The following is a 23619-nucleotide window of genomic DNA, read 5'->3' as shown; positions in this document are numbered from 1 at the left end:
AGAAGGATGACAAGCGAAGCACTGTATGTTAGCCGCTTGATGGCGAACTGCACCTCCGCGGCGGGTCAGCCCGGCATCGCACAATCTTCGGTATCGGCCCACGTATGGGGAGTGCTTAACGCCTGCTTCAACTCTGCCGCGGGTCGGCCCGGCATTTGACTACATCTTCAGGATCGGTCCACCTATGAGGAGTGTTTAACGCCTGCTTCACCTCCGTCGTGGGTCGGCCCGGCATTGCACTATCTTCGGCATCGGCCCACGCATGGGGAGTGCTTAACGGCTGCTTCACTTCGGCCGCGGGTAGAGTCTCTATTGTGGTTATCTTCGGGATCGGTCGACGTATGGGGAGTGCTTAACGCCTTTTACACTTCCGCCGTGGGTCGGCCCGGCGTTGCACTATCATCGGGATCGGCCCCCGCAGGGGAGTATTCAACGCGTGATTCACTACTGCTCCGGGTAGGGCCGGTATTGCCCAGTATTCGGGATGGGCCCACTTATGGGAGTGCTTAACGCCTGCTTTACCTCCGCCGCCGGTCGGCCCGGCATTTCACAATCTTCGGGATTGGCCCACGTAGGGGAGTGTTTAACGCGTACTTCACTTCTGCCCCGACTAGGGCCGGCATTGCACAATCTTCGGGATTGGGCCACGTATGGGAGTGCTTAACGCCTGCTTTACCTCCGCCGCGGGCTGGCCCCGCATTGCCCAATCTTCTGGATCGGCCAACGTATGGGGAGTGTTCAACGCCTGCTTCACTTCCGCCGCGGGTCGGGCCGGTATTGCACTATCTTCGGGATCGGCACAACGTATGGGGAGTTTTTTGCTTACAACGACACAAAAATTTCAATGGACGGTAGGGGTATGCAACTTCGCTGTAAAAATTCAGGCGACCTTCCAGTATTGTAAGGGGTGCCTCAGGGCCATGTCCAGGGGCCACTTTTGTTGGTTATTTACGTTAATTATTTATTCACAGTTATTGTTGAGCTCATAAAGATCTGCTTTGTCGCAGATGATCGCGTTCTTTATAATGATAGTGCTGTTGCCGGCGATCAAGTTGCCCTTAACATGGCCTTCTATAATGTCCTTACCGTGTGTGACGAATGCGGTATTATACTGAATAATAACAAAAGTGTGCTCCTTTGCCTCACAAAGCGACTTAGCCCCCTCAAATTATCTTATGTCATAGGTTCTATGCCCGTAACGGAGGTATGTGAGTATAATGACGTAGGTGTCACACTGACAAGCTCCTTAAGCTGGAACAGCCATAAGGCTAAGACACGCTCTGCTGCTCTTCGCAAACTATGCTTTTTACATCGCAATGTTAAAAATGCGCCACCATATAAAAAATGTCTGGAGTATGAGCATTTAATCCGGCCTAACCTAGAGTATGCTTGCATTATATCGGATCCGCATACTAATGTAACATTACTACGCGTGAAAAAAGTGCCGCGAAAGGTTGTGCGATTTATTTTCTCTTTATAAGGCCACAAGGATTCCGTCTCGTCAGTTATGAGGTGTAATCAGGCTCCCTCATTAGAATCCTGGTGCAAAGATCAGCGCGCTTAAAGTTTTTATATTCATTATTTAATCGGAAGCTCGGGCTCAACCAAGCCCCGTACTTATCCGAACTTGCTACCCAGCGTCATGTGCACCCACTTTCTGTAACTCCTTATTATGGCAGAAAAATTGTATTGAAATTCTCATTCAACAACAATTAATGACTGAAATAATCTGTCACCCGGCTGCCTATTTTCAATGTCTAATTAGAATCCCTTGTCCTTGCCATACACTTGATGATGTTACTGTTTTGTACCGCATTCTCTCAGTATTTCTTAGCTGTTGTGATAAACTGTTAGTTTAAATGTTGCTGTTTATTTTGCAGTTTTCACATGTGATCTGTTGTATTTATGTGAATAGAATAAAAATAATTAACCGAATTGATTGATTTAGCTGATTTCAACCATTTTTATGTCTCGAGCTTCCTCAAACACGGCAGATATGCGGGGCACGTTCGGCGTATCGCAGAAGCCATCTGCGCATCGTTTGTAGAGATGCACGGTAATATATACTTCAGCGCCATTTATTTGGAAACACATATGTTCGACTACTTTCACTGTTCCTTTGGCATTCAGATGGCCGGGCTTTCTGAGGTAACACAGTTTATTTTATTAATCAAATAGCCCTAGCTTTTTTAAATACTCAATTCGCTATGCCCTCTCAACAAGAACGGGCCAACATTTCGTTTTTGACATTTTCCTAAACTTGGCATCTTTGAAACTCTGTCGCAAAGGTAGCAGACGAAACATGAGGAGCAACTGCTCTTAAGCGCATATGCTATTGGGTCTGAAGGAGAATCCCACCACTGTCCCCCAGTTATTGGATCTTGCCGTTGAGTGCGGGAGTTGGCCGACGTTGAGGAGGATTTAGAGATGAAACGGAAGGTTTATTTACATAAAACATGAACCAATTAACAGTCCTCAAATCATTCATGGCCGGCAGCATGTCGGACGCTGCGGCCCTTGGCAAGAAGCCCGAAAGAGATGAATGAATGAATGAATCTTCGCCCTGCTCTCTGTCTCTGGCTTTTAACCCCTCTGATTCTCGTGATCACGTCATTTTCGGCCACTCGTCGAGCCCGCTCAGGGGTCGTCATTTTCGGCCTATGGTAGGCGCCCGTGCAAGTGCAGTCACATTCGGCTCAGGGGGTCGCTCCAAGTGCTCCCCTGTTTGAGGGATGACTTGACACCTTTATTGCCTCCAAGTCTGCAAATGCCGTCACAATGGGCAGATGGTGTGGCTCCGAGGGCTTCACGGTGACTTGCACCCGCGTTGTCTTGGTGTTGGATCCCGGTGTGAAAGTGCGCAGCTGGAGGAGACGGGTTGTTTTCCAACGAGCTTTCAGAGCTGCAAAGCAGCTTTGCTCGGGTGCAGGATCAACTGCCTGGAACCGTGCAGGCTCCCATTGCCCTTTCAGGAAGAGTCAAGCAGTGTGACAATAGCTGCATGTTTGGCGCGTGAGGCGGGGTTCGCCAGCTTGTCTGGACATGCGACGCCTCGGGTTGGGGTCGCCCACTTGTATGATAGGTCCGGGAACGTGTTAGACCCGCTTCTGTGCATCTTAATTGGGTGCGACGGCGATTCGATGTGGTCTGGTGAACTCTAAGGATGCCAGGGAAAGGGTCCGTATCTAACAATGCTTACTAGTCCTTTGAACTTTCACACATGTCTTTGTTTTTGCAACAAAGCTGTGATAAATTATGGCTGTACGCCTTATTTCGAGCACGCGGAAACTTTAATTTTTTTCTCGTTTTTCTTTCTTTCTTTTTTGTTTTCAACTATGACGGTGTGGCTTGGCTTTCATTCGCGCTTTCGGGTTTGAAAGAAAAGTGTCAGTTTTGTAGCAGGACGGCAGGTGGACACGTGGTATGACCATCATGAAATCACTGCCTTCGCGCAAATTCATGTTAAGGCTAACACGGGGGAATCTTGAAGCTGCAATGCTTGAGCCATCACTCGAACTAGGGTAGCAGATATATTGTTTTATGAGGTGGCAAAAGATTAACCAAAAAGACGCGTTGAAGTCATTTTGTTGCAGGTTTATTTCTGTAGAAATATAGTCTAAAATATAGAAGAGCACCATTTCAATACATTAAATTTAAGTGGAAAAACGAAGAATGATACTACTTGAATACGCCTGTGCCTATATCTACAATATGCTTCCCAAGCAACAATGGCTAATTCGTTATAGTTTTACATCTTGAAAAGGAAAAAACAACCTATTTCTCTTCAATGATCTCAAACAGTGCATTGGTGGAAGGTAGATACCAAATTAGGCTTACGTATGTCATACACGAATGCTGGGACACAAAACGCGCTTTATGGACGTTATTGTAAGGCGAGACTGCACAGTGGGAAGACAGAAGGACGAAGTCAGAAAAATCTGTTTAGTTCTCATTACCTATCTTTTTCATGAGCAGCCCTACTTGCGGTACACAGATGCCAGCACAAAATTTTTCTGCAGTTTTTTCAGGACGAAGCATTTTGGGAACATAATTGTAAACATGCCATTTTGCCAGCTTATCAGGTTTATTTCCCTGAATGAAATGAGCCAAGCACCAGTCCGCGCTGGTGTGAACGAGAACGAAAAATCTACTTACCAGCTTCTGAAATTGAGTAAAGAACGACATTTTTCAAAATGAATAAATCATTTAGCCTTATTCTCGAGTGCTAAAAGCAAATACATGTAATTCATCTCAATGATGGCAAAAATGTTTGGTCTTGCGACTCACGTCGCAGACAACTTAAAGACGCTCAAAGCCTCTCTCGGACGACGCTGCGTTACAAAGATTTAGTTGGCAGAAACAGAACACGGAGAGACGCACTGTGTTTGCGGGTATTCGAGGCATGGATAAAGAAATTTATTTGGTTAAATTAAAAAGAATGTTCGTTTGACGAACCTTTTCACGAACAGTCGAACAAGTGAGTATGTGGTAATTAATCACCACAATTTAAATGCACTGCTGCCATAACGCCAAAAGCCTGTACTCTTGTTCGATAGTGACTCCCTCGCGCCACTACGATATAAAAAGAACGAAAGAAAGAAATCCTGCAGAGATTTCTCTTCCGCACCACGATTAGGCACGCCTGAAGACGCCGAGACGAGCCACGCTAATCTCGCGTAGACTATCGCGGCCTAGCTGCCGCAGGGTAAACCTTATGGAACCTCAGTTTTAATACAATATCCTCATAATTTATTATTTCAACAGGAGCTCTAATATTCTCTGATACATATGTGTTACTGTGGTGCTTTTACTGCTCATGCTGTCTCTGCGAAGTGGAGTAATTGTAGGTGAATCTGTAAATTCCTCTTTTATTCTTTTGTCCCCAACAACACTGTATCTCGAGGGCTGATGTTGGCACATCGGCGCCGAGTGGCCTCAGCGTCTTCTTTCGGAGCACTTTGCCGGTGAACTCATTTTACACTGTAATGCCCAATGTATCATATATAGGTGTACCATGCTGATTTCAGTACCTCAAGAATGTGACTTGGGCACGGGAAACCTAGCGCATACCCTATCGTAGCGTGTTTGAAGTGATGGAGCAACTTTTCAGTCAAGCATAGTTCCGGAAGCCACAACTTAATAAATATATTGCTGTACAAATTACATTTTAGCGCTCATTAACACATCGTTGTCTTTATACAAATGTGCTCTCCGTTGCCACATAAAATGGTGAACAATTCTTTTTGATTCTCCTTCATGTGGATGTGGCTTTCGCAAGTACACTTTCTTGGCTCCTTTGCCATTTTTCATCGTGCGTGATCGGCGGCCATAATTTCAGCGCGTTCCCGTGCAACCCACTTTCGGGGCGAATTTGCCGCCTAAAGTTTGTGCGAGTGCTCTGGGACGTCGGTTACTAGTGCCGGGATTAAGCGCTCATGGAAGCATATCAGGCCTTTCTTCGGTATCTTTAGTAGACAAAATGGTCTAAGCTAAAGGGTTTTACGTGCCAAAACCACTTTCTGATTATGAGGCTTTCCGTAGAGGAGGACTCCGAAAATTTCCATCACCTGGGGTTCCTTAACGTGCACCTAAATCTAAGTAGACGAGTGTTTTCGCATTTCGCTCCCATCGAAATGCGGCCACCGTGGCCGGGATTCGATCCCACGCTCAGCAGCCCAACACCATAGCCACTGAGCAACTATGGCGGGTAGACAAAATGGTCTCTGCAATAACTACATATTCACTTTCATGCTTGCAGAACACGCCTTAGTTCAACCTTGAAATTCCAGACGTAACGTGTACTTATTATCCTTTTAATAGTTGGCATTTTTAAGTTATGAGCGGGAAACCCAACACATAGTCCGCGTATAGTATGGCGCATTTGATATGCAGTAGAGAGATTTCAGTAGCCGATAGATGCGCAAGCCATTAACAAGGAATATTTCCTGCACTAACTAGGTTACAGCTGTAATAACATTTCGTTTGATTGTTTTGTGAAAATTTGCTATCCACGACAATCATGTACCGCAATTGCACTATTCTAACGCGCAGCTTTTTTGATCTAGAGGTGTGTTCAAATTTCCATGCGCGTTACAAACGTCACTAATCCTACTCAAAATAAAAACTAAATCGACTGTGACTAAAAAAAAAAAAAGCCACGCTGAAGAAAGCGACTCTGCGAGACATCACAAGGTGGGTCCGTGGAGCATGGAATGCACTCCCGCAGAAAATGGTTGCCCGAGCGTTCAAGAAGTGTGGCATTTCTAATGCATTAAGCGGAACTGAAGATGACTTTCTGTGGTCGGTACACAGCGAAGAGGGGGCGTCGTAGGAATCCGAAAGCGACTGGCCGCTTAAATTCAGCTGCGTGCTTGTCCGTGTGCCTTTGTATTTTCCATAAAATCGTTGAAACGCGGTACGCGTCGACTCAGGTTTCCTTACTGCATGCGCGCGGTAAAATCGACACCAAGTTTTTTTTTTATATTGGACTGGTAACGTAACTGCACCTTACAATCAGTGGCGTAGTAGAATCGTGCAAATAGTAGCTGAGTCTCATTTTCTATTTTTTCTTGATACGGAATTGTGTTTAGGTGTTGCAGCACTAAGTGATGTGCGTAGTAGCGTCTTTTCCCGTGATAAGTAAGATCTCCCAATCCCCCTGTAGTTTGCTGTGGCGCGGCTGTTAGTTGCCTTTTCTAGGGCTCCACTGAACATCTTCGATCTTATGAACACGGGAAGCACGTGCTTCCTCTTTCGGCGGTGTGCTGCTCGAGAGTACACCCTACAGCGTCAATGTCCGCACATACCAGGAGCTTCCAACAATTGTTTAGGCAAAATTTAAAAAAGAGCTGTTTTGAAATAAAAGGGCGGTCATAGAGACATGCTGTTAGTGGTTGGGATTACGCGGCGAAGGGTGATACGTAGTAATTAGTCCCTAAATAACAAAAGTCTATTAAATAACGCTTAACCTTTCAGTTTCCGCGGGCTGATCGCAACTGAAAAAATTGAAGCGAGCTCTCCGCACAAGTCATATCAACTTCTGGAACTGTAAAAACGTGTACCCGCGTAACTGTAACGGGATGCATTCCCCTTATCGGAGCGCACTAAAGATACTGGGAACCTGCAGGGAGAGCAAAGCCCTTCGAGGCGCCGTTCTGCTTACGTCATCCAGGAGCGACCAGCCAGCGCTGTTATGTTTCGGGTCGGACACGAAATAGATGGCCGCTTGCCCATCCCGTCGTCACACTTATCCACGCTGAGGACGTTGTTGAAGGGAGAGACTTGTTCTCATTGAGAACAAGGAATATGGGTTTATTTACAGTATTTACATGAGAACGTTACAGTTCACCAGTCTAACATGACTGAAAGAGGAATGCAGACTGAGCAGCCACCAACGGCTCCTTAAGTATACTCTGTCCACCCTAGATCCCTAGGTGAGGGAAAAACGGCCGTTCCACTTTGGACCAAGTGGAGCGTCCAAAGTCATCGCAACCGACCCGCCTATGACGGGGAGGGTTTGCACAGACTTCCTCACAGATATCACTGACCACGCCCAGGTGAGTGGGTTCTCGCAGACACCGGTTTTGCCCCGCGTAGGCGCCTCTTCATCCCAGTGTTGACTCCGCAGACAATGGCCGCCGCGTCTGTCCATGACTTCTAAGCTGCGTGAGACGGCACCGCAGAATATCTTCCAGGAGCTCCCCTGCTCCAACCAGCCGGTGCGGGCACGGCGAATCCACGAACAATAATTGGTCCGTGAACCGCGTTTAGTCATAGCGGCGCCGAGGGGGTGTTGATGCGGCATATAGTCGTCCCTACAAAACGAGTCGCCGCGGCAGGTGGGGAAGACTTCCGTGGTCCCTTCTGGGGAGCTTGTCACCCTCTCAGCTGCAGCTGGCTGGGAGAATTATGTAGGTTGGTACCCTTGCAGGTCGTTCGTAACAGCGTGCAGCGGCTGCGGGTTCCTCAGTGTCGCAACACGCTGGCATTCCGCTGCTGCGTGACGAGTGAGAACATTGCCTCGGGAGGGCGCGCTCGCTGCAGCCTCCCAGTTTCGGTTTCGCACGCTGTGGTAGCCGAAATCCATCGTGCGAAACTTTCGTGGGTAATCGGAACTTTTATTCAGGTGGAACATTTGATATGGGTTGTACACAGAGCTCGATTCGAATTCCCAATTACGATGAGCCCACTGAAAAACTTAGTTGAAAAGTTATTTTATAGAACTTTCTTAATTAGTAACTAATTATGCTCTATCACCCTTCGCGGCGTGGTCACCACCACTGACGGCATGGTTTCGAAGCAACTGACATTTTATTTCAATATGGCTATTCGTAAATGTCGCTTCATGTCTTCGTAAAAACACTCTCTATATTACCTGCCTGTGTTGTCTCATGTGTCTTGTAGGTCAATGTTGTTTTGTCTAAGCTAAAATCAATTCGAAGTAGCAGGTCCGGCCTAACGCAAGACTATTCTAGTATGTTTTTATTCCAAATCCGCCATCAGCCCTGTGTGAGGGGTCAAAATGGTTCGGGTTGTGCCCGTTTCGGCGTGGTGCCCGCCCCTTATGGACTCGACTCGATGCATTCTCACTTATCGCGGAGGGCTAACGGTGAATTTGAAATCAAAATAGACTGGAATAGTTTTACGCTGTACTGGTCCAGATATATATTTCTGTCGGTGCGCACATGTCTTTGCCGAGCGCTACCACCAGCCATTCTCGTCTCCAACAGCGCTTCTGACAGGCCGTCATTGAATGGGTCTTTTCAGATATTGTACGAGATATGACCTTACCGAAAAGAACGTCCGCAAATGAAATTCATTAGACACTTACGTCTAGGTAGCAATTGTAAGAGTACAGAGGCGCCGTGAAGAATTCGTAGGTGATGACGAACACCTTGATGCAAATTGCCCATAGCATCATCTTTAGGGTTTTCTGTAAGAAGGAGAGCAAACGCGTAAACATAAGATTTGGCACTGAATATACAAGGTTCAACGTAGATACACAGGAAATAACAGAAGTTAGCCATAAGCAAATACACATCCGAATGGCTGGCAGGATGGATGTCGGTCTCTATGTGTGTGAGCCCCTGTGTGTGCGCGTCTGTTTGTGTGTGCCGGGACCTTGTGCCGTTAACCAGTACCATTTGTTGTAGGAGCGGGATTTCTGCGCTCCGCTACAGAAACACCGCACCGAAAGACAATACCATGGCGACTACGCGTGGGAAAACGATGGCACAGGCTGGCACCATGAGCATAGCTGTATTACAATTCGTTACAGGAAGAAAGGCTGTATAACCTGAGGCTTTAGAATACAGCTGCTGCTGTGCAGCAGTCTGTGCTATAGGAACACGAATATGCCTAGCCACATCTCGCCGTCTGGCGTTCAAATTCGTACGCAAACTGAGAACGTACCGATAATGTGAGTGCTTTTCTTCAGAAAACACATTTTTTAGAGATCGGTATTGTTGTGTGTAATTATCGACGACGACAGAAGACCGCGTGGAGTGCGGAAATCGGTGACATTGCAGTAAAACGCGGCAGGTGCCTCCACACGCTGGGTTCCATGCGAGGAATGCGTAAGGATGTCTATTCCCTCTGCTGGAGCACTAGAACATGCATGCCGGTTCTAATTGTTAGAACATTAGGGTGCTTTATATATATATATATATATATATATATATATATATATATATATATATATATATATATATATATATATATATATATATATATATATATATATATATATACCAAGAAGTGCCGCTAGCCACGTCAATCGTCAAACCAATCCAACCAATCGTCAAAACGATTGCAGCGACCGCATTTCCAGTGGTGGGCCTCACGTGCAATATACGTAGCTTTGGATTAGTGGTTCCGCATATTCCAACCTAGGTACAACAAAGGGAAGACACCAAGTAGTGCGTACTCCCGAGGAAGAAGCTGCCTACCGCCAAAGCGAAAATTAGACGAAATAATGGTGCAACAAAATATTTGAAGCTTACGACTGCTTCCGAAGTTTGACTTGCATGGTGTTCCCTCGATGTTCTACTATCTTCACGGACTGCAAGGGGCTGTGATTTTTTTTAATAAACGTTGGTTCAACCGTTGTTTATTCCGGGAAAATCGAAGAATAGACGGTAGTGTCGTCAATAAAATATGGGCAGGTTGTCCACTTGAGGCCACGAAGAAGAAGGTAAATTATTTTTTCAAGCGTGGCGGAACCACTATATAAGCCAAAAGGCATTACGTTGAACTCGTGAAGGCCATCAAGAGTAGGAAAGGCGTTTTTTTCTTTGTCAGGTTCGGGAATTGGAATCTGCCGATAGCCACAACGAAGGTTTAGGCTGAAAAATTATTGAGCCCCTTGCAGTATAGAATTCTGGAGATGAATAATAACATTTGGCTACCTATGCAAATAATGAGAGTGCAGAAATTTTGTAATGTGTTTCTTAGAGTGCCTGTCAAGGTGCTTTTCTTGTCAAGTCTTCCTACATTCCCACTCGAATATCTATTTTTCAACCCTTGACTGGCTGAGACAACATTCGTGTAACAGGGTGTTATTAATCCGAAAGCATTATATGTCCCATGAGGCAGAAAATCGGATGCTGTCCGCACCGAGTGGCAATAAACATTAGCATTATCAGATACGTCATCATAGTCTTGTATGAGCTCAATAGTAATGCAGAATGAACATTAGAACAAGTTATAATACGGTGGAGTAAAGTGAATTAGGGTGAAGTAAAGTGTATGAAGGTGAATTAAAGTGGGTTAAGAGTCGTTCAAACTAGAGCGCTTGATTGCGATGCATTAAGGTGTATTAAGTTTAGTACGAATTAGAGCAACGTTGATTCAGGTGGATTACCATGAAATATGGTAGGTACAAAGTAAAGCAATGTGGATTAAGGTCAGTCAAAATGAAACACGGCCGGTGAAAATTAAACCAAGGTTGATTAAGATGGCGGATTCAGGTAATGTCGTGAAGGACACGTGAGATGATATGACGTCGCGTATAATGGCAGTAAACAGTCAATCAGAGAAATCATCTTGAGTTCACATGCAAATCATGTATGAATAATTAAGTAACTCATTTTTTTCGACTGTGTCATGAAAAGAGCAAACTTGATACATTTTCGTGGTTTGGAAAGGCTATGGCGCAACGCGATGACAGCGGTGTGACTGAACCATGTGAACGTCATGAAACATTCCAATCAACACCCATATACTTACTGCATGAATCATTTTGCTATGCGAAAAATGTATCAAACCTTCGACAATAAGGTTTTTGACAACTCTTGGCCTCGAACTGTTGGCAAGAAATCTCCAAAGGAAGAAAAATAAAATAAAAATACGAGAAGTGACAGCTGTTCCGCTCACGCGCCGCCTGCAGGCAGGAACTTAATTCGAGGAATCATTTTTTTTCCGAAATTGTCATGTTATTCTCATTGCGCCTGATTAATCTCTCAGGCACTAGGATCGCTAGGGGGTGATGTCTCTTAATGTCCCTCTTTCCAAAAATCACCCTATTTTTACATCAGTACTTTCAAATTTGAAGAACAGAAGAAATCCCTGAAAGCGAATGCTAGCGAAGCTAATCAGTTCACATCAAGTCGATTTTATGCACGCGTACATAGCTCTCTTGAGAGAAGCTTATTTCATGCTTGTCCTGAGCTGACATGGTTCCTCTGAATGGCTAAAACTTAGAGCAAGTCTCAATGTTAACGCGAGAAAGGCGACCTGGCGAATGAAAGTTCGGGATCATAGACTGGAAAAAGTGTAACTTACATTCAATGAGCCGCTAGTGCCCATCGGGTTTACTTGAGAGCCCTGCGCATAATGAGAATATACATAGAATTACACTCCGCTGCTTGTACGCCGCGGACATATGCAGCACACCCGCCATCTTCAACAAGTGACAGCAGGGCCGTGCCGCGGAGCTACCGGCAGATATGTTCGTGCCGGTGCAAGAAAGGTCCCCAGCTGACAATGGATGTGTTTACTGCGCATTTACAGCCGTACTGTGGATAAAAAATAGGAGCGAAGGCGTTTTAATTCGCCCTCGTATATATATATATATATATATATATATATATATATATATATATATATATATATATATATATATATATATATATATATATATATATATATATAAATATATATATATATATATATATGTGTGTGTGTGTGTGTGTGTGTTGTGAGCGCGACTGCTGATTGGCTCTTCTTCATCTGTAATTATCATCATCGGCTGCACAGCTTGTTGTTCGTCGTAGCTCGAGCTCGGCTGGATTAAGCAGTTGTTTATTAGTGGTGGAAGGTGCTTTTCGTTCCTAGCAACCTTTCGCCCTTCTCACTGCAGCTCCGCTCGGCTCGCCGCTTACCACCTATTGCCAAGCATGCTCAAGACAATCCGAGCACGTCGACTACTTCCACTTCAGCAGAGCCTTCGCGATCCGTCATGGCCATCCACAGCCTTCACCGTGACCCACCAGTCTTCGCTGGCCTGCAGGGTGATGACGTCGAGAAATGACTCTAAAACTACAACCTGGAAAGCGACTTCAGTTAGTGGGATAACTCACAGAAATTGCACAGTGTCCCCTGCTACCTCACCGATGTCGCGAAAACCTGGTTTTGGAAGCATCAGCCTCATCCCTCCGACTGGGAAACGTTCACGCAGCAACTTCATCAGATTTTCGGCGCTTCCGTTGTCGTCACGAAGAAGCAGCTCGGTGAGCGCGTCCAGTTCTCCGGGGAATCGTACACATCCTACTACATTGAGGATGTGCTAGCTTTGTAAAAACGTGTCAATGCGACCATGTCCCAAACCGACCCCATACGGCATATTGTTAAAGGCATAAACACCGTCGCCTTTAGCGCACACATCACACAAGATCGTACTACCATCCAACATGTATTAGCCACTTGCCAGCACCTAGAGGAACTTCAATCTCTACGGCTATACACGGACAGCATAGACCTTCGTTTGCCTTCAGCAGTAGAATTTCGGACGATCATACATGTTATCTTTCAGGAGGAACTTCATGGGCGGTGCTGTTCCTGTGCGCCAGAACCTTGCGTCGGCCCTTCTCCGACCGGGTTATGCGAGATAATATGACAAGAGATCGCCTCTGCAGCGCGTCTAACGTGCCCCGACGGCCCCTGCACTCGACAGGTGCCTACATATGCCAATGTCGCGCCACTCCCTCCGGTCACTACGGCGCCTCTACAAACGGGCCACTATGTCCCTGTGGCTTCATTGTCACCACCAGTGCGCCTACAGCCTTACCGCTCCGCCCAGTTTCATGCCCAATCAATTTGCTATTACTGTGGCTTCCACGGGCATATATATCTCCCGGTTCAGTCAACGGCGTCAACAGGATGAGCAAGGTGGTTGCATATGCGAAGAGCGAACACGCGTCCGTCGTGCAACGGGCTACCAGAGAACCTCCTACCGCCCTTCATTTCTCCGATCGCCCTGTCCTCAGTACCCTACCAACACGCCTCTGAATTCTTGAGAATTTCGCCGCTGGTCGCCTTCTCCACGTCGTCGTTCCGTATAACCTTTCCGACCTGCTCCTGATATGTCCGACGCTCGCTCGAAAAACCCTCCGATGCAGTTTTAGGAGGGCAAACTGCATCCACTGGATAGCCTACAATTCCTCCAGAGCAACCGCCGAACCTGTTGTCAGTGGTTGCGGAAGGTGTGCCCGTCGAAGCTATAATGGACACAGGTGCCGCCATTTCGATTATTCTGGGAGACTTTTGTTTCCGCCTCCGTATATTGATGACACGTTATTGCGGCCCGTCTCTTCGTGCAGCGGCCAACGCCGTTCTTTGTCCCACTGCACAATGTGCAGTTCGAGTATTCATTGATGGAATACATAATCACATTATTTTTGCTGTGTTTCCCGAGTGTTCCTTGGAAGTTGTTTTAGGATGGGATTTATTTTCTTTGGCGTCCACTGCTATCTCTTGTTGTGAGCGACTCGCAGACCTGAATACCGCCGGTTGCTCCCTTCCTTATTATGAAGGACGCGTGCGCCTCGTCACCTCCTCCGAATATGTTCTTCGGTCATCAAGAGAAGAAATTATGTGTCGATTCCAGCGACATTCAGAATGGCGAAGCTTCATTCTTCCCTACGGTCATACGCTATCTAGAGGAATTCTTATTACTACTGGCCTTGTGTTCGCTGCTCTCCTCGCTCTGCATTTCTCACCGTGTTAAACCAAACTACATAACCTCGACTGCTACCCCGTGGATCAAGAGTCACTTGCGCTGTGACAGCGTAATGCAATTGTTGCCCTTTTGACTGTGATACCAGAGCCAGGTTCGTCGCCACTCACTGCCTCTTCTACACCGCTATCGGCAACCATAAGCCCTGACCTGACCCCTGCCCAGAGTGGCGATCTGCTCGAACTACCAAAAAAACACTTGGTTACTTGGTCGACATCAATTCGCCAGTTCAGGGTATGACGGCTACTGCGACTCATCGCATACACACTGATGGATCCCGCATTGTTCACGGGCGGCCATATCGCATGCCTCATAAGAAGCGCGAAATCATCGAGAAAAAAATTGGAGGACGCTTAAGCTTCGCCTTCAAGAGTGGGACGCGACAGCGTTCCCGTCGACCCGCCAAGGGGTATAAGACAATGCGCTACGGCACAGCGATCACTTACGATGCGCCCCGCATCGGACTTAGCGCCCACCTATCACGCGGTGAGCGTCGAGCAACGCAGCGTTCGGCGCGGCAACGAAACGTGCGCCTGAGCGAACGGAACGAACCAAAGAACTCGGTGTCTCGGAGGGGAAACGATCTACGCCAGCCAAACGTCGTGATCGGCACGGGCGGAGAGATAGGTAGTAATCTAAACCGGGAGCACGGCGAAGCGTCGTCAGGGGAGAGGGAGTCCCGCGACGCGCCTGGCAGCGGTCCCAATGCGCGCGCGGCGCGCCTCCTGTCGGGGCAGCGCCGTACATTGAGAGGAGGGGGTCTTCTGTGTTTGCCGCAAGATGGCTCTGCGTGTGCGGAAAGCGCAGAAGAAATGCAGCGGAAACGCACTTCGCAACTCGTGTAATTGTGACTTCTGTACGTTACATGTTCATAATTACAGATATACACCGCAGTATAACTTTCCACGGCTCGTTTCGAAGGCAACACCGCATTCACTAGAGGCGCGTTTGCACCGCTTGGAAGCATCGAACTCGTGGCTGAGTGGTAGCGTCTCCGTCTCACACTCCGGAGACCCTGGTTCGATTCCCACCGGACCAATCTTGGAAGTTGCTTTTTATTTATGAAGCGCCTGCCGTGATTTATCGCTCACGGTCAACGCCGCAAATGCCGATGCCGACACCGACGCCGACACCCGACACCGACGCCGACGACACCGGCTTTTCTGCGACACGAGCTCCTTAACGCTATCGCGTTAAAATGTATCGGACCTGCTTCGTCAGCATGGAACACGACCTTCCTCGAGGCCCTAGTCCGCTCCAGTTATAGCGCAAAAGAAAGACGCTTCAGTGCGTTTTTGTGTCGATTACCGTGCCGTGAACAAAATCATGTGCAAGGATGTTTACGCTTTGCCACGGATCGACGACGCACTACATTCTTTATAGTGTGCAGATCATTTTTCTAGTCTTGATCTTAGATCCGGCTACTGGCATATGCCGGTGTCAGATTCCGACAAGGAGCAAACAACTTTTTCCACCCCATACGAGTTTAATCTGATGCCCTTTGGGGTCTACAATGCACCTGCCACCTTCGAACACGATAGATAATATCCTGCGCGGTTTAAAATGGCAGACCTGTCTTTATTATCTCGATGTCATCGTAGTGTTTTCAACCACGCTCCCAGACCTGCCTCACAAACTCTGGCCTGCAACTCATCACGAAAAAATGTATTTTCGCCAGAAAGACTATCAAACAAGTTCTGGGGCACTTAATCAGCAAAAATGGCATTCGACCGGAATCTCTGAAACTTTCCGCCATCACCTGCGCCCTTCGTTGGGTCCGCCGATTGAGAAAGTGCCTTTTTGTCGTTCAAGCAGCCCTTGACGTCCAACCCGGTACTGTGCCACTTTTATCAAAGTGCAGTTACTATCATTCACACCGACGCCAGAAGTCATGGTCTCGGTGCTGTTCTCTTTCAACGTCACACCACCTTGCGCGAACGAGTCATTGCTTAAGTGAGTTGGACGCTGACTGCTGCTAAGAAAGTTACACCATCATCAAACAAGAGTGACTTGCTGTTGCTTGGACAGTGCAAAAGTTTCGGCCATACCTCCATGGCTGTCACTTTACAGTCGCGACCGACCGTAATGCACTGTGCTGGCTGTGGTCGCTAAAGAACCTATCGGGTCGCCTTGGTCACTGGGTGATCTGTTTACAGGAGCATGATTTCCATGATACCTGCAGGTTTGGCAAAAGTCACCAAGACACAGATGCTCTATCTCGTTGCCATTTGCGGAGAAATAATGAGTCAGCATCACCTAAAGCTACTGATGTACAATCCGAGCCCAATCCATTGCCCTTGTTCGTCTCAACGCTCGACTGGCTGAAACCTAATCACCAATCTGTCCTTGTTTTCCACCAACGTGCCTACCCATACTGCCGAACTACTCTCGACCGCATACAAGGCTCGGCTTCACCTCCGAACGCCAGACTCCGTCGACAACCTAAACAATTCAAGCTTCACGATGGCGCTTTGAATTGCTATATTTATAACGTTGATGGCAAAAAATGGCTTCCCATCATACCACGTTCTCTGCAACGTGAGGGGCTTGAAGCCTTTCATGATGATCCGACAACAGGTCACCTCGGATGCCCCAAGACATACGACAGAATACGAAGTAAGTGCTCCTGGCCTGTCCTCTGTTCTACGGTATCTAGGTACGTCGCATCATGCGCTCTTTGTCAACGCCGCAAACGACCTACGACTCCTCCTTCTGGTCTTTTGCAACCTCTTTCTTGTGCGCTTCGTCTTTCGAGGTCGTCAGAATAGACTTGTATGGTCCTCTTTCCAAGACCTCCAATGGCAATCGCTGGATTGTTACGGCCGTCGACCATATGACACGCTGCGCCGAGACAGCCTGTATACAATCTGTGAGCTCCGCTGAAGTCGCCGATTTCTTTCTTCGCAACATCCTCTTACGTCACGGAGCTCCGCGCGTTCTCCTCAACGCCCGCGACAAAGCCTTCCTCTCGTCTCTTCTTACCAAAGTTCTGTGCGCCTGAAACACCATTCACAAGACAACTTCGAGTTACCACCCGCAGACCAACGGCTTCACAGAGCGTTCTGATTGCATTCTATCGGATGTGATTGCTGTGTACATCAGCGCCGACCACACCAAGTGGGATGCAATCGTACAGTTTGTGACATTTGCTTACAATACGGCTGTACAACACACCACCAGCTTTCCTCCATTTTTCCTCGTCTTTGGCCACTCACCTAGTTTTGTCCTGGACGTTTCGTTCCTTACGCCTCCCGTGTCATCAGCAACGCCCCCCTCAGAACAATTTTTGTCTTGCCTCGAAAACTGCCGTCATCGAGTCCGCCTTAACACCGACATCGCTCAGTATGTGCGGATGCATCCCTACGACTAGACTCACTGTGTTGTCACTTTTTTCCCTGGTAACGAATTAGTTCTATGGACTTATGTGCGCGTTCCCGGTTTATGTGAAAAATTCGCCAGTCGTTTTATTGAACCCTACACGGTCACTGAGCGGACATATCCGATTAATTACCGCTTGTCAACCCTATATATATATATATATATATATATATATATATATATATATATATATATATATATATATATATATAACAGTTTAACAGAAACCGCGTTTTGTGCTGCGCCTGCACACTTAGCCGAAATTGTGGCCCTTGTAACATACAATCGCTCACTCGTTAGGGCAACCCCTTCATACCCACTCATTTGCTGACATAAAGCCTTGTCTCTACTCCCTTTCACACACTTACTTCATCTTTCTTTCTGATTCTTGTTTTTTTTTACATATGAAAACTGGCATAAAATCATATTTTTTATATTTTGCGTTCTTTCTTCAGTAAGGTCGGTCTCCGGCCGAAACGTAGAGACCCATCTGTACCCGCCGTGGTTGCTCAGTGGCTATGGTGTTGGGCTGCTGACCACAAGGTCACGGGATCGAATCCCGGCCACGGCGGCCGCATTTCGATGGGGGCGAAATGCGAAACCACCCATGTGCTTAGATTTAGGTGCACGTTAGGTAACCCCAAATGGTCGAAATTTTCGGAGTCCTCCCCTACAGCGTGCCTCATCATCAGAAAGTGGTTTCGGCACGTAAAACCCCATATATTTTTAAGAAACCGTTGTTTGTAAAGTGTATCAAATTTTAAAGTATGCATCTATACATATAATTGAAAATTTGATACACTTCTTCCGCCACGGCAGTCAACAAACGGCACTGGGTGCATTGACCCTGTTCACGTTTTTACCTGAAAGTGCATTTATGTGCTGCGTCTGCCTACTTCGCAGAACTCTTGGCCCTCGTAACCTAAAACTGTGCACTCGTTAATGTGAGCCCTTTCTGCACAAACTCTCCAAGGGCTATTGGTATAAATCTTTGTCCTCCCTCTCTGTTGCCACACGCACACGCATTTTCTTTCTCTTTTTTTGCCTTTAGAAAGTGACATAAAAACATACTGTCCAGATCTTGTTTTCTCAATAACGTTTTGATTAGAAAGTTGCGATAACTGTAGATACTGCTACCTTGAAGTCATATATATATATATATATATATATAGTGTAACGCGGACAAAAGATTAAGAACTGGAGACTATTTACAAAGTATATTTACAAAGGATGACGGCGAAGTTTCCCTGCTAAGGTCGTTGCTCACCGCTCCTGTGAAAAATCTCGCCTTCCGCGTAAATACGTTCCATACATCAAGAGATTGGACCCCAAGACATCTGAGGACGCCCCGGATGCTCATGCGCAGTCCGGTTTTTTGACATTCAGCGAATGTCACTTCATCGACCCTGCAGCTGAGTTGTACACCGGGACTAGGCCTGGTGCCTCCGGTGACGCGCTGGCGGCGGTAGATTCGCCGGCGCCGCTCGTCACGACGGCGTTACCGGCCGCACAATTGACACCTGAGCCTGGATCCCAGCTCCTGGTTCCTGCTCCAAGTCCTTCGGCTACAGCCCACCCATCGCCTTCCCAAAATGCACATCAGACAGTGAGTGATCTACCCTCAGGGCGGAGCCCGGCGATGGCGTCCCAGACACCGATCAGGAATGGGACTCCAGTTGTGCATGACGAAACGAGTACTCCTATGGACTTGTCTTCTGCGCTACCATCTGTGCCGTCGGCCCCCCGTGGATCTCAGTAGCGTCCTTCGGAGGAATCTGCACCAGATTCGTGCAGATTGCTCAGGCTGTCAGGCTTTTCTTTCGAGGAACCCGTATACGTTTCCTTTGTAGCAATTGCTGCGATTAGGTGGATGTCTCATTTTCCCTTAATTAAGGGTTGGTTATACTCCGCACATTTCTCTATCCCCTGATTGATTTATGTGATGCTTAACAATTGAATCCTGGCCCAATTGGTGATTGTTGAGGTCGAAGATGTCGTGGTAGGAAACGAAAAGGCAACACAGAACTGCTGCTTGTTCAGGCAATAGGTCCGCAGCAATGACGGGACGAATTATTGCGTTAGGGCAAATAGCATCCTGCGGACATGGTGAAGAATCTGAGCAGACGGCTACTGGAAACGTCGTGACGTGGTGATCTCCTATAGCACGTAGCATTGGAATCGATGTGCCTTGGGGTAGAACTTCATTGTCAGGCCAAAATTGACGACGGTAGTCATGCCCGGCTATCGGCGACGGTGACGACGGAGTGGGGCACAGTGATATTGCGCCTCAAAAGAAGATCCGGAACAGGTGTGGTGACGTAATCACCATCGGGCACAAGAAAAGAGTATAGCAAATCGGCGAAAGTCAAGGCTTTAGGCGGCAGGCGGTCGAAGGTGATCGCACTTAAGTTGTTCGGCAGTTCGACACGAATATGTGCGAGTAAAGGAAGTTCGAGGCAAAGGTACCGTCAGAACAGTCGATCAAAGCTGAATGCACCGTAAGAAAGTCGAGTCCGAGGATTAGGTCATGGAGACAATTGGTCAGCTGTGTAAAAAGAACAGGAACGAGGCGGTCCGCGATACTGATACGGGAAGTAGACATTCCAGTGACGGCAACAGTGCTACTATCGGCCCCGCGTACGGCTCGAGTGATAGGAGGCGTAAGAACTTTCCTCAGTCAGAGACGGAGGTTACAGCTCATTTTGAAGCCTCAGCTCCAGTATCTGTTAAGGCGTTCAAAGGGACACCGTCGATGTGAACATCAAGTAAGTTCTGTTTCGCTGGGAGCGTCAATGGAGGATTTAGACTCGACGAAGATGATGCAGCACCACCCCGAGGAGCTGCATGGTCTAGTTTTCTGTCCGGGAGGGACCATAATTGGTCGGTGACGAATAGCGGCGTAGCTAGGGCGAGGGGGACCGACGGCGCTGAGGTGACGGGGAGCAAGCAGGACGACTGTCATGGACGGATACGCCTGAGATAGGAAGCATACGGCGAGGCGAGTAGCGGCGCGGGACGGCATATGGATGAGGAGACGGGGAAAAGGAGCTCGAATATGACGACGTCCAGGAGGTGCGGCAGTGGCGAGCGACGTGGATAAAGTGGGGGCAACAGAAGCAAATGGGCTTGTCGAGCGGAGTTCTCCACTCGGTAGGGATGCGGCAACTGGGAGTGGAATACAGATCACTGTGAGGCGTAGCTGCGGACAAAGGTCGGGTGTCATGTCGGGAGACGGAGCAGGCAGTAGGAAATCCGAGGTTGGCAAACTCTTGCTGCACAACTGCCTGAATGAGAGAGATCGCTGGGGCTGGTTGGTCAATGGTGGTGTCATGCGGGCGTGAATGGAACGGCGTAAAACTTGTAGCCTCGAGCTCGCGGCGAACAATACGTGTGACATGTTTGCTCATTTCAGGGTGGTGAAGCGGTAAGGTCGATGTTAGACGACGTTTCAGCCATGTTAGGGATCCGGGAGAGCTGTGAAATGACGTGACGGCATTTGGCGAGCTCAAAGCGGCGGCATTCCTTGACAATGACGTCGATAGTGGACAGAATATTGGAGACCAACAAGTTTAACTCGTCGTCCGCGATCCCTTAGATTATGTGGCCGACTTTGTCAACGTCGGCCATTTTGTCGTCGACTTTCCGGCAAAGAGCGAGCACGTCTTGTATGTACGAGACATACGATTGAGCAGAAGACTGAACTCGGGTAACAAGCTCTTTCCTAGCAGCCAGCAGCCGACCGGTGGGATTTCCAAAAAGGTCGCTGAGCTTCTCCTTGAAAGCATCCCAGCTAGGGATCTCGTCCTCGTGTGTCCGGAACTAGACACGAGGGGTTCCGCCCAAATAGGACATTCGCTAGCATAATGGTAGAGTCCCAGCGGTTGTTTTGGCTAACACGCTCGTACACGTTGAGCCTGTCCTCAATGTCGACATTATTTTGGCCGGAGAATATGCCAGGATCGCGGGGGTTGGTAACGGTTACGTACGTTGTTGACGGGGTCGCAGGAGTAGAAGCAGACGAGCTGTCGTCACCGGGAACCATTGCGGAAAGCATTACGGTGCGGCCACTGCGAAGCTCCTTGGCGAGGACGGGGAACGGCACCATCCACCAAAAGGTTACGCGGACGCAGGATTAAGGACTGGAGACTGTTTACGAAGCATATTTACAAAGGATAACGCAGCGCTGGCCAGTTTAGCCGACAGCTCGAGAGCCAGAGAGCGCTCGTCTTCTTCGTCGGCATGCCTCGTGCATCGTCCACAAGAAACACGCAGTATGCATGTATCAATATATCGTTAAAATAAAAAAAATATATGCACAGCACTCTCAATTTCTTCACTCAACACTTCGACGCGCCACCTTGTGTTGAGTGTTCGGCCATACCTGCGAACTTGCGAACCTTAATGTGCGTAAGAATCCGTCGGGCACAAGATCAGAGGTAGCCCGTATTCCTCTAAAGCTTACCAAGAGCACGCGCCTTTTGCGGGATTCCTATGCACTTTATCCGCGCTAGTGCAACTTCAGACACAACACACACGCAGCAGCAACAAAGTTGGAAGAACCTAAAGTGACGAGCATTAATTACATTGCTTTGAAATTACAGGAAGTCTTTGAACGACTTTGCTTTTGCAGAGTGCCGCCTGCTTCAGGAACATGTCTCTATTGACTTGTGCAAAGCAGGTGCCTTTGTGTGACTATTTGACCATAGAAAGATTTCCACGGGAGGGTGGGACGACGACCATCGCAAATTTTTCGCGAATTCACCAACACCATTTTATGTAAAACTTGACGCAACATTCGTAAAATCGAAAAACAATCCCAAATTCGTAAACGTTCGCGAAATAATTTCGGGAAAGTTAGGCGTATGGGTTTGGAAGGTTTCGCATATTGATGAAACAGCGCGGGCATTTGTGCGCACGGAATGAGCGGTACGGTTACAAGTCCATACATATATATGTGATTTACAATGTTGCTTGTTCGCAGATTGCGATAAAACAAACTTCTATAGATTTCGAAATTTAAACGTGTTTATCTTTCATATTAGCCAGCTACCTTTCTTTTATATCGAGGCACTCCTAATTGGAAAGCGATAAAAAGACGAATAACCTGTTATTTATGATATCAATACATGCCTTTGTTTGCCTAACCTGTAGCTATTTAGCTAGTTAGCACTGATAATTAGGCGGACGCGTAAGCTAAATATAAACTGTAATTTATATAGTATTATTGCTCATCAATAGCCAATACCTTGTCTAAGTTTGTTTCCTCTTTAAAGCTAAGGTTTCTGTATTTACTGCTACGTGAAAGCGAATCTTAAAACGTTTCTGTCATGTCTTCAAAAAGAACGTACTTGAGTCCCGGCAGACGTGAGAAGCAAGAGGTCACTACAAAGGCTCAGTCCGGTAACAGCGATGTTGGCGAAGTTGAAGAGACCTGACATAGCTGCACAGGAAAAAGAAGATGCAACCCAATTTAGGGTGTATTATATTCGGTTTATGAAGATACCTTTAGTGCATCGTTTATTGCGTCAGAGTGTAATTTCACGAAATTGCAAAAGGAGTGGAGCACATTCCTTCAATCGTTTGTATAGACGTGGCATTTTGAACTTCTTATATATAGCGCACAGAACACGTACGAGCGCCAAAAAAAAAGAAATAGTGACATACCACACGCTGACTTTCAACAGAAATTTATTTCACGACAAAGCTTGTGCGCGCGCACACGCAAACACACATACGCACGCAATCAGACACACACACACACACACACACACACATACATACATACATACATACATACATACATACATACATACATACATACATACATACATACATACATACATACATACACACACATTCATACATACATACATACATACATACATGCATGCATACATACATACATACATACATACATACATACATACATACATACATACATACATACATACATACATACATACATACATACATACATACATACATACATACATACATACATACATACA

The 23619-nt window shown here is 47.2% G+C and overlaps 1 protein-coding gene across 10 annotated transcripts in view; it reads right to left on the bottom strand.

Annotated features, from left to right (window-relative positions):
• LOC135895915 (elastin-like) overlaps window positions 1-23619 on the bottom strand; it is a 97097-nt gene that overhangs the window by 50024 nt on the left and 23454 nt on the right. For 5 of the 10 annotated variants that reach the window (XM_065424156.1, XM_065424158.1, XM_065424157.1 and 2 more), the window contains exons 3-5: window positions 22960-23051; window positions 11782-11823; window positions 8831-8932 (exon numbers count right to left, since the gene is read on the bottom strand). In XM_065424156.1, the coding sequence (XP_065280228.1) occupies window positions 8831-8932; window positions 11782-11823; window positions 22960-23051 (236 nt within the window). Of the gene's footprint in view, window positions 1-8830; window positions 8933-11781; window positions 11824-21597; window positions 21790-22959; window positions 23052-23619 lie in introns of those variants that run through there. The other 5 variants (XM_065424163.1, XM_065424162.1, XM_065424165.2 and 2 more) reach the window with 4 other exon arrangements.

The sequence above is a fragment of the Dermacentor albipictus genome, chromosome 2 (genome assembly GCF_038994185.2).
Source record: "Dermacentor albipictus isolate Rhodes 1998 colony chromosome 2, USDA_Dalb.pri_finalv2, whole genome shotgun sequence".
Lineage (NCBI taxonomy): Eukaryota > Metazoa > Arthropoda > Arachnida > Ixodida > Ixodidae > Dermacentor > Dermacentor albipictus.
Note: the sequence above shows the minus strand (reverse complement) of the source record. Positions and strands in the feature narration are given on the sequence as shown.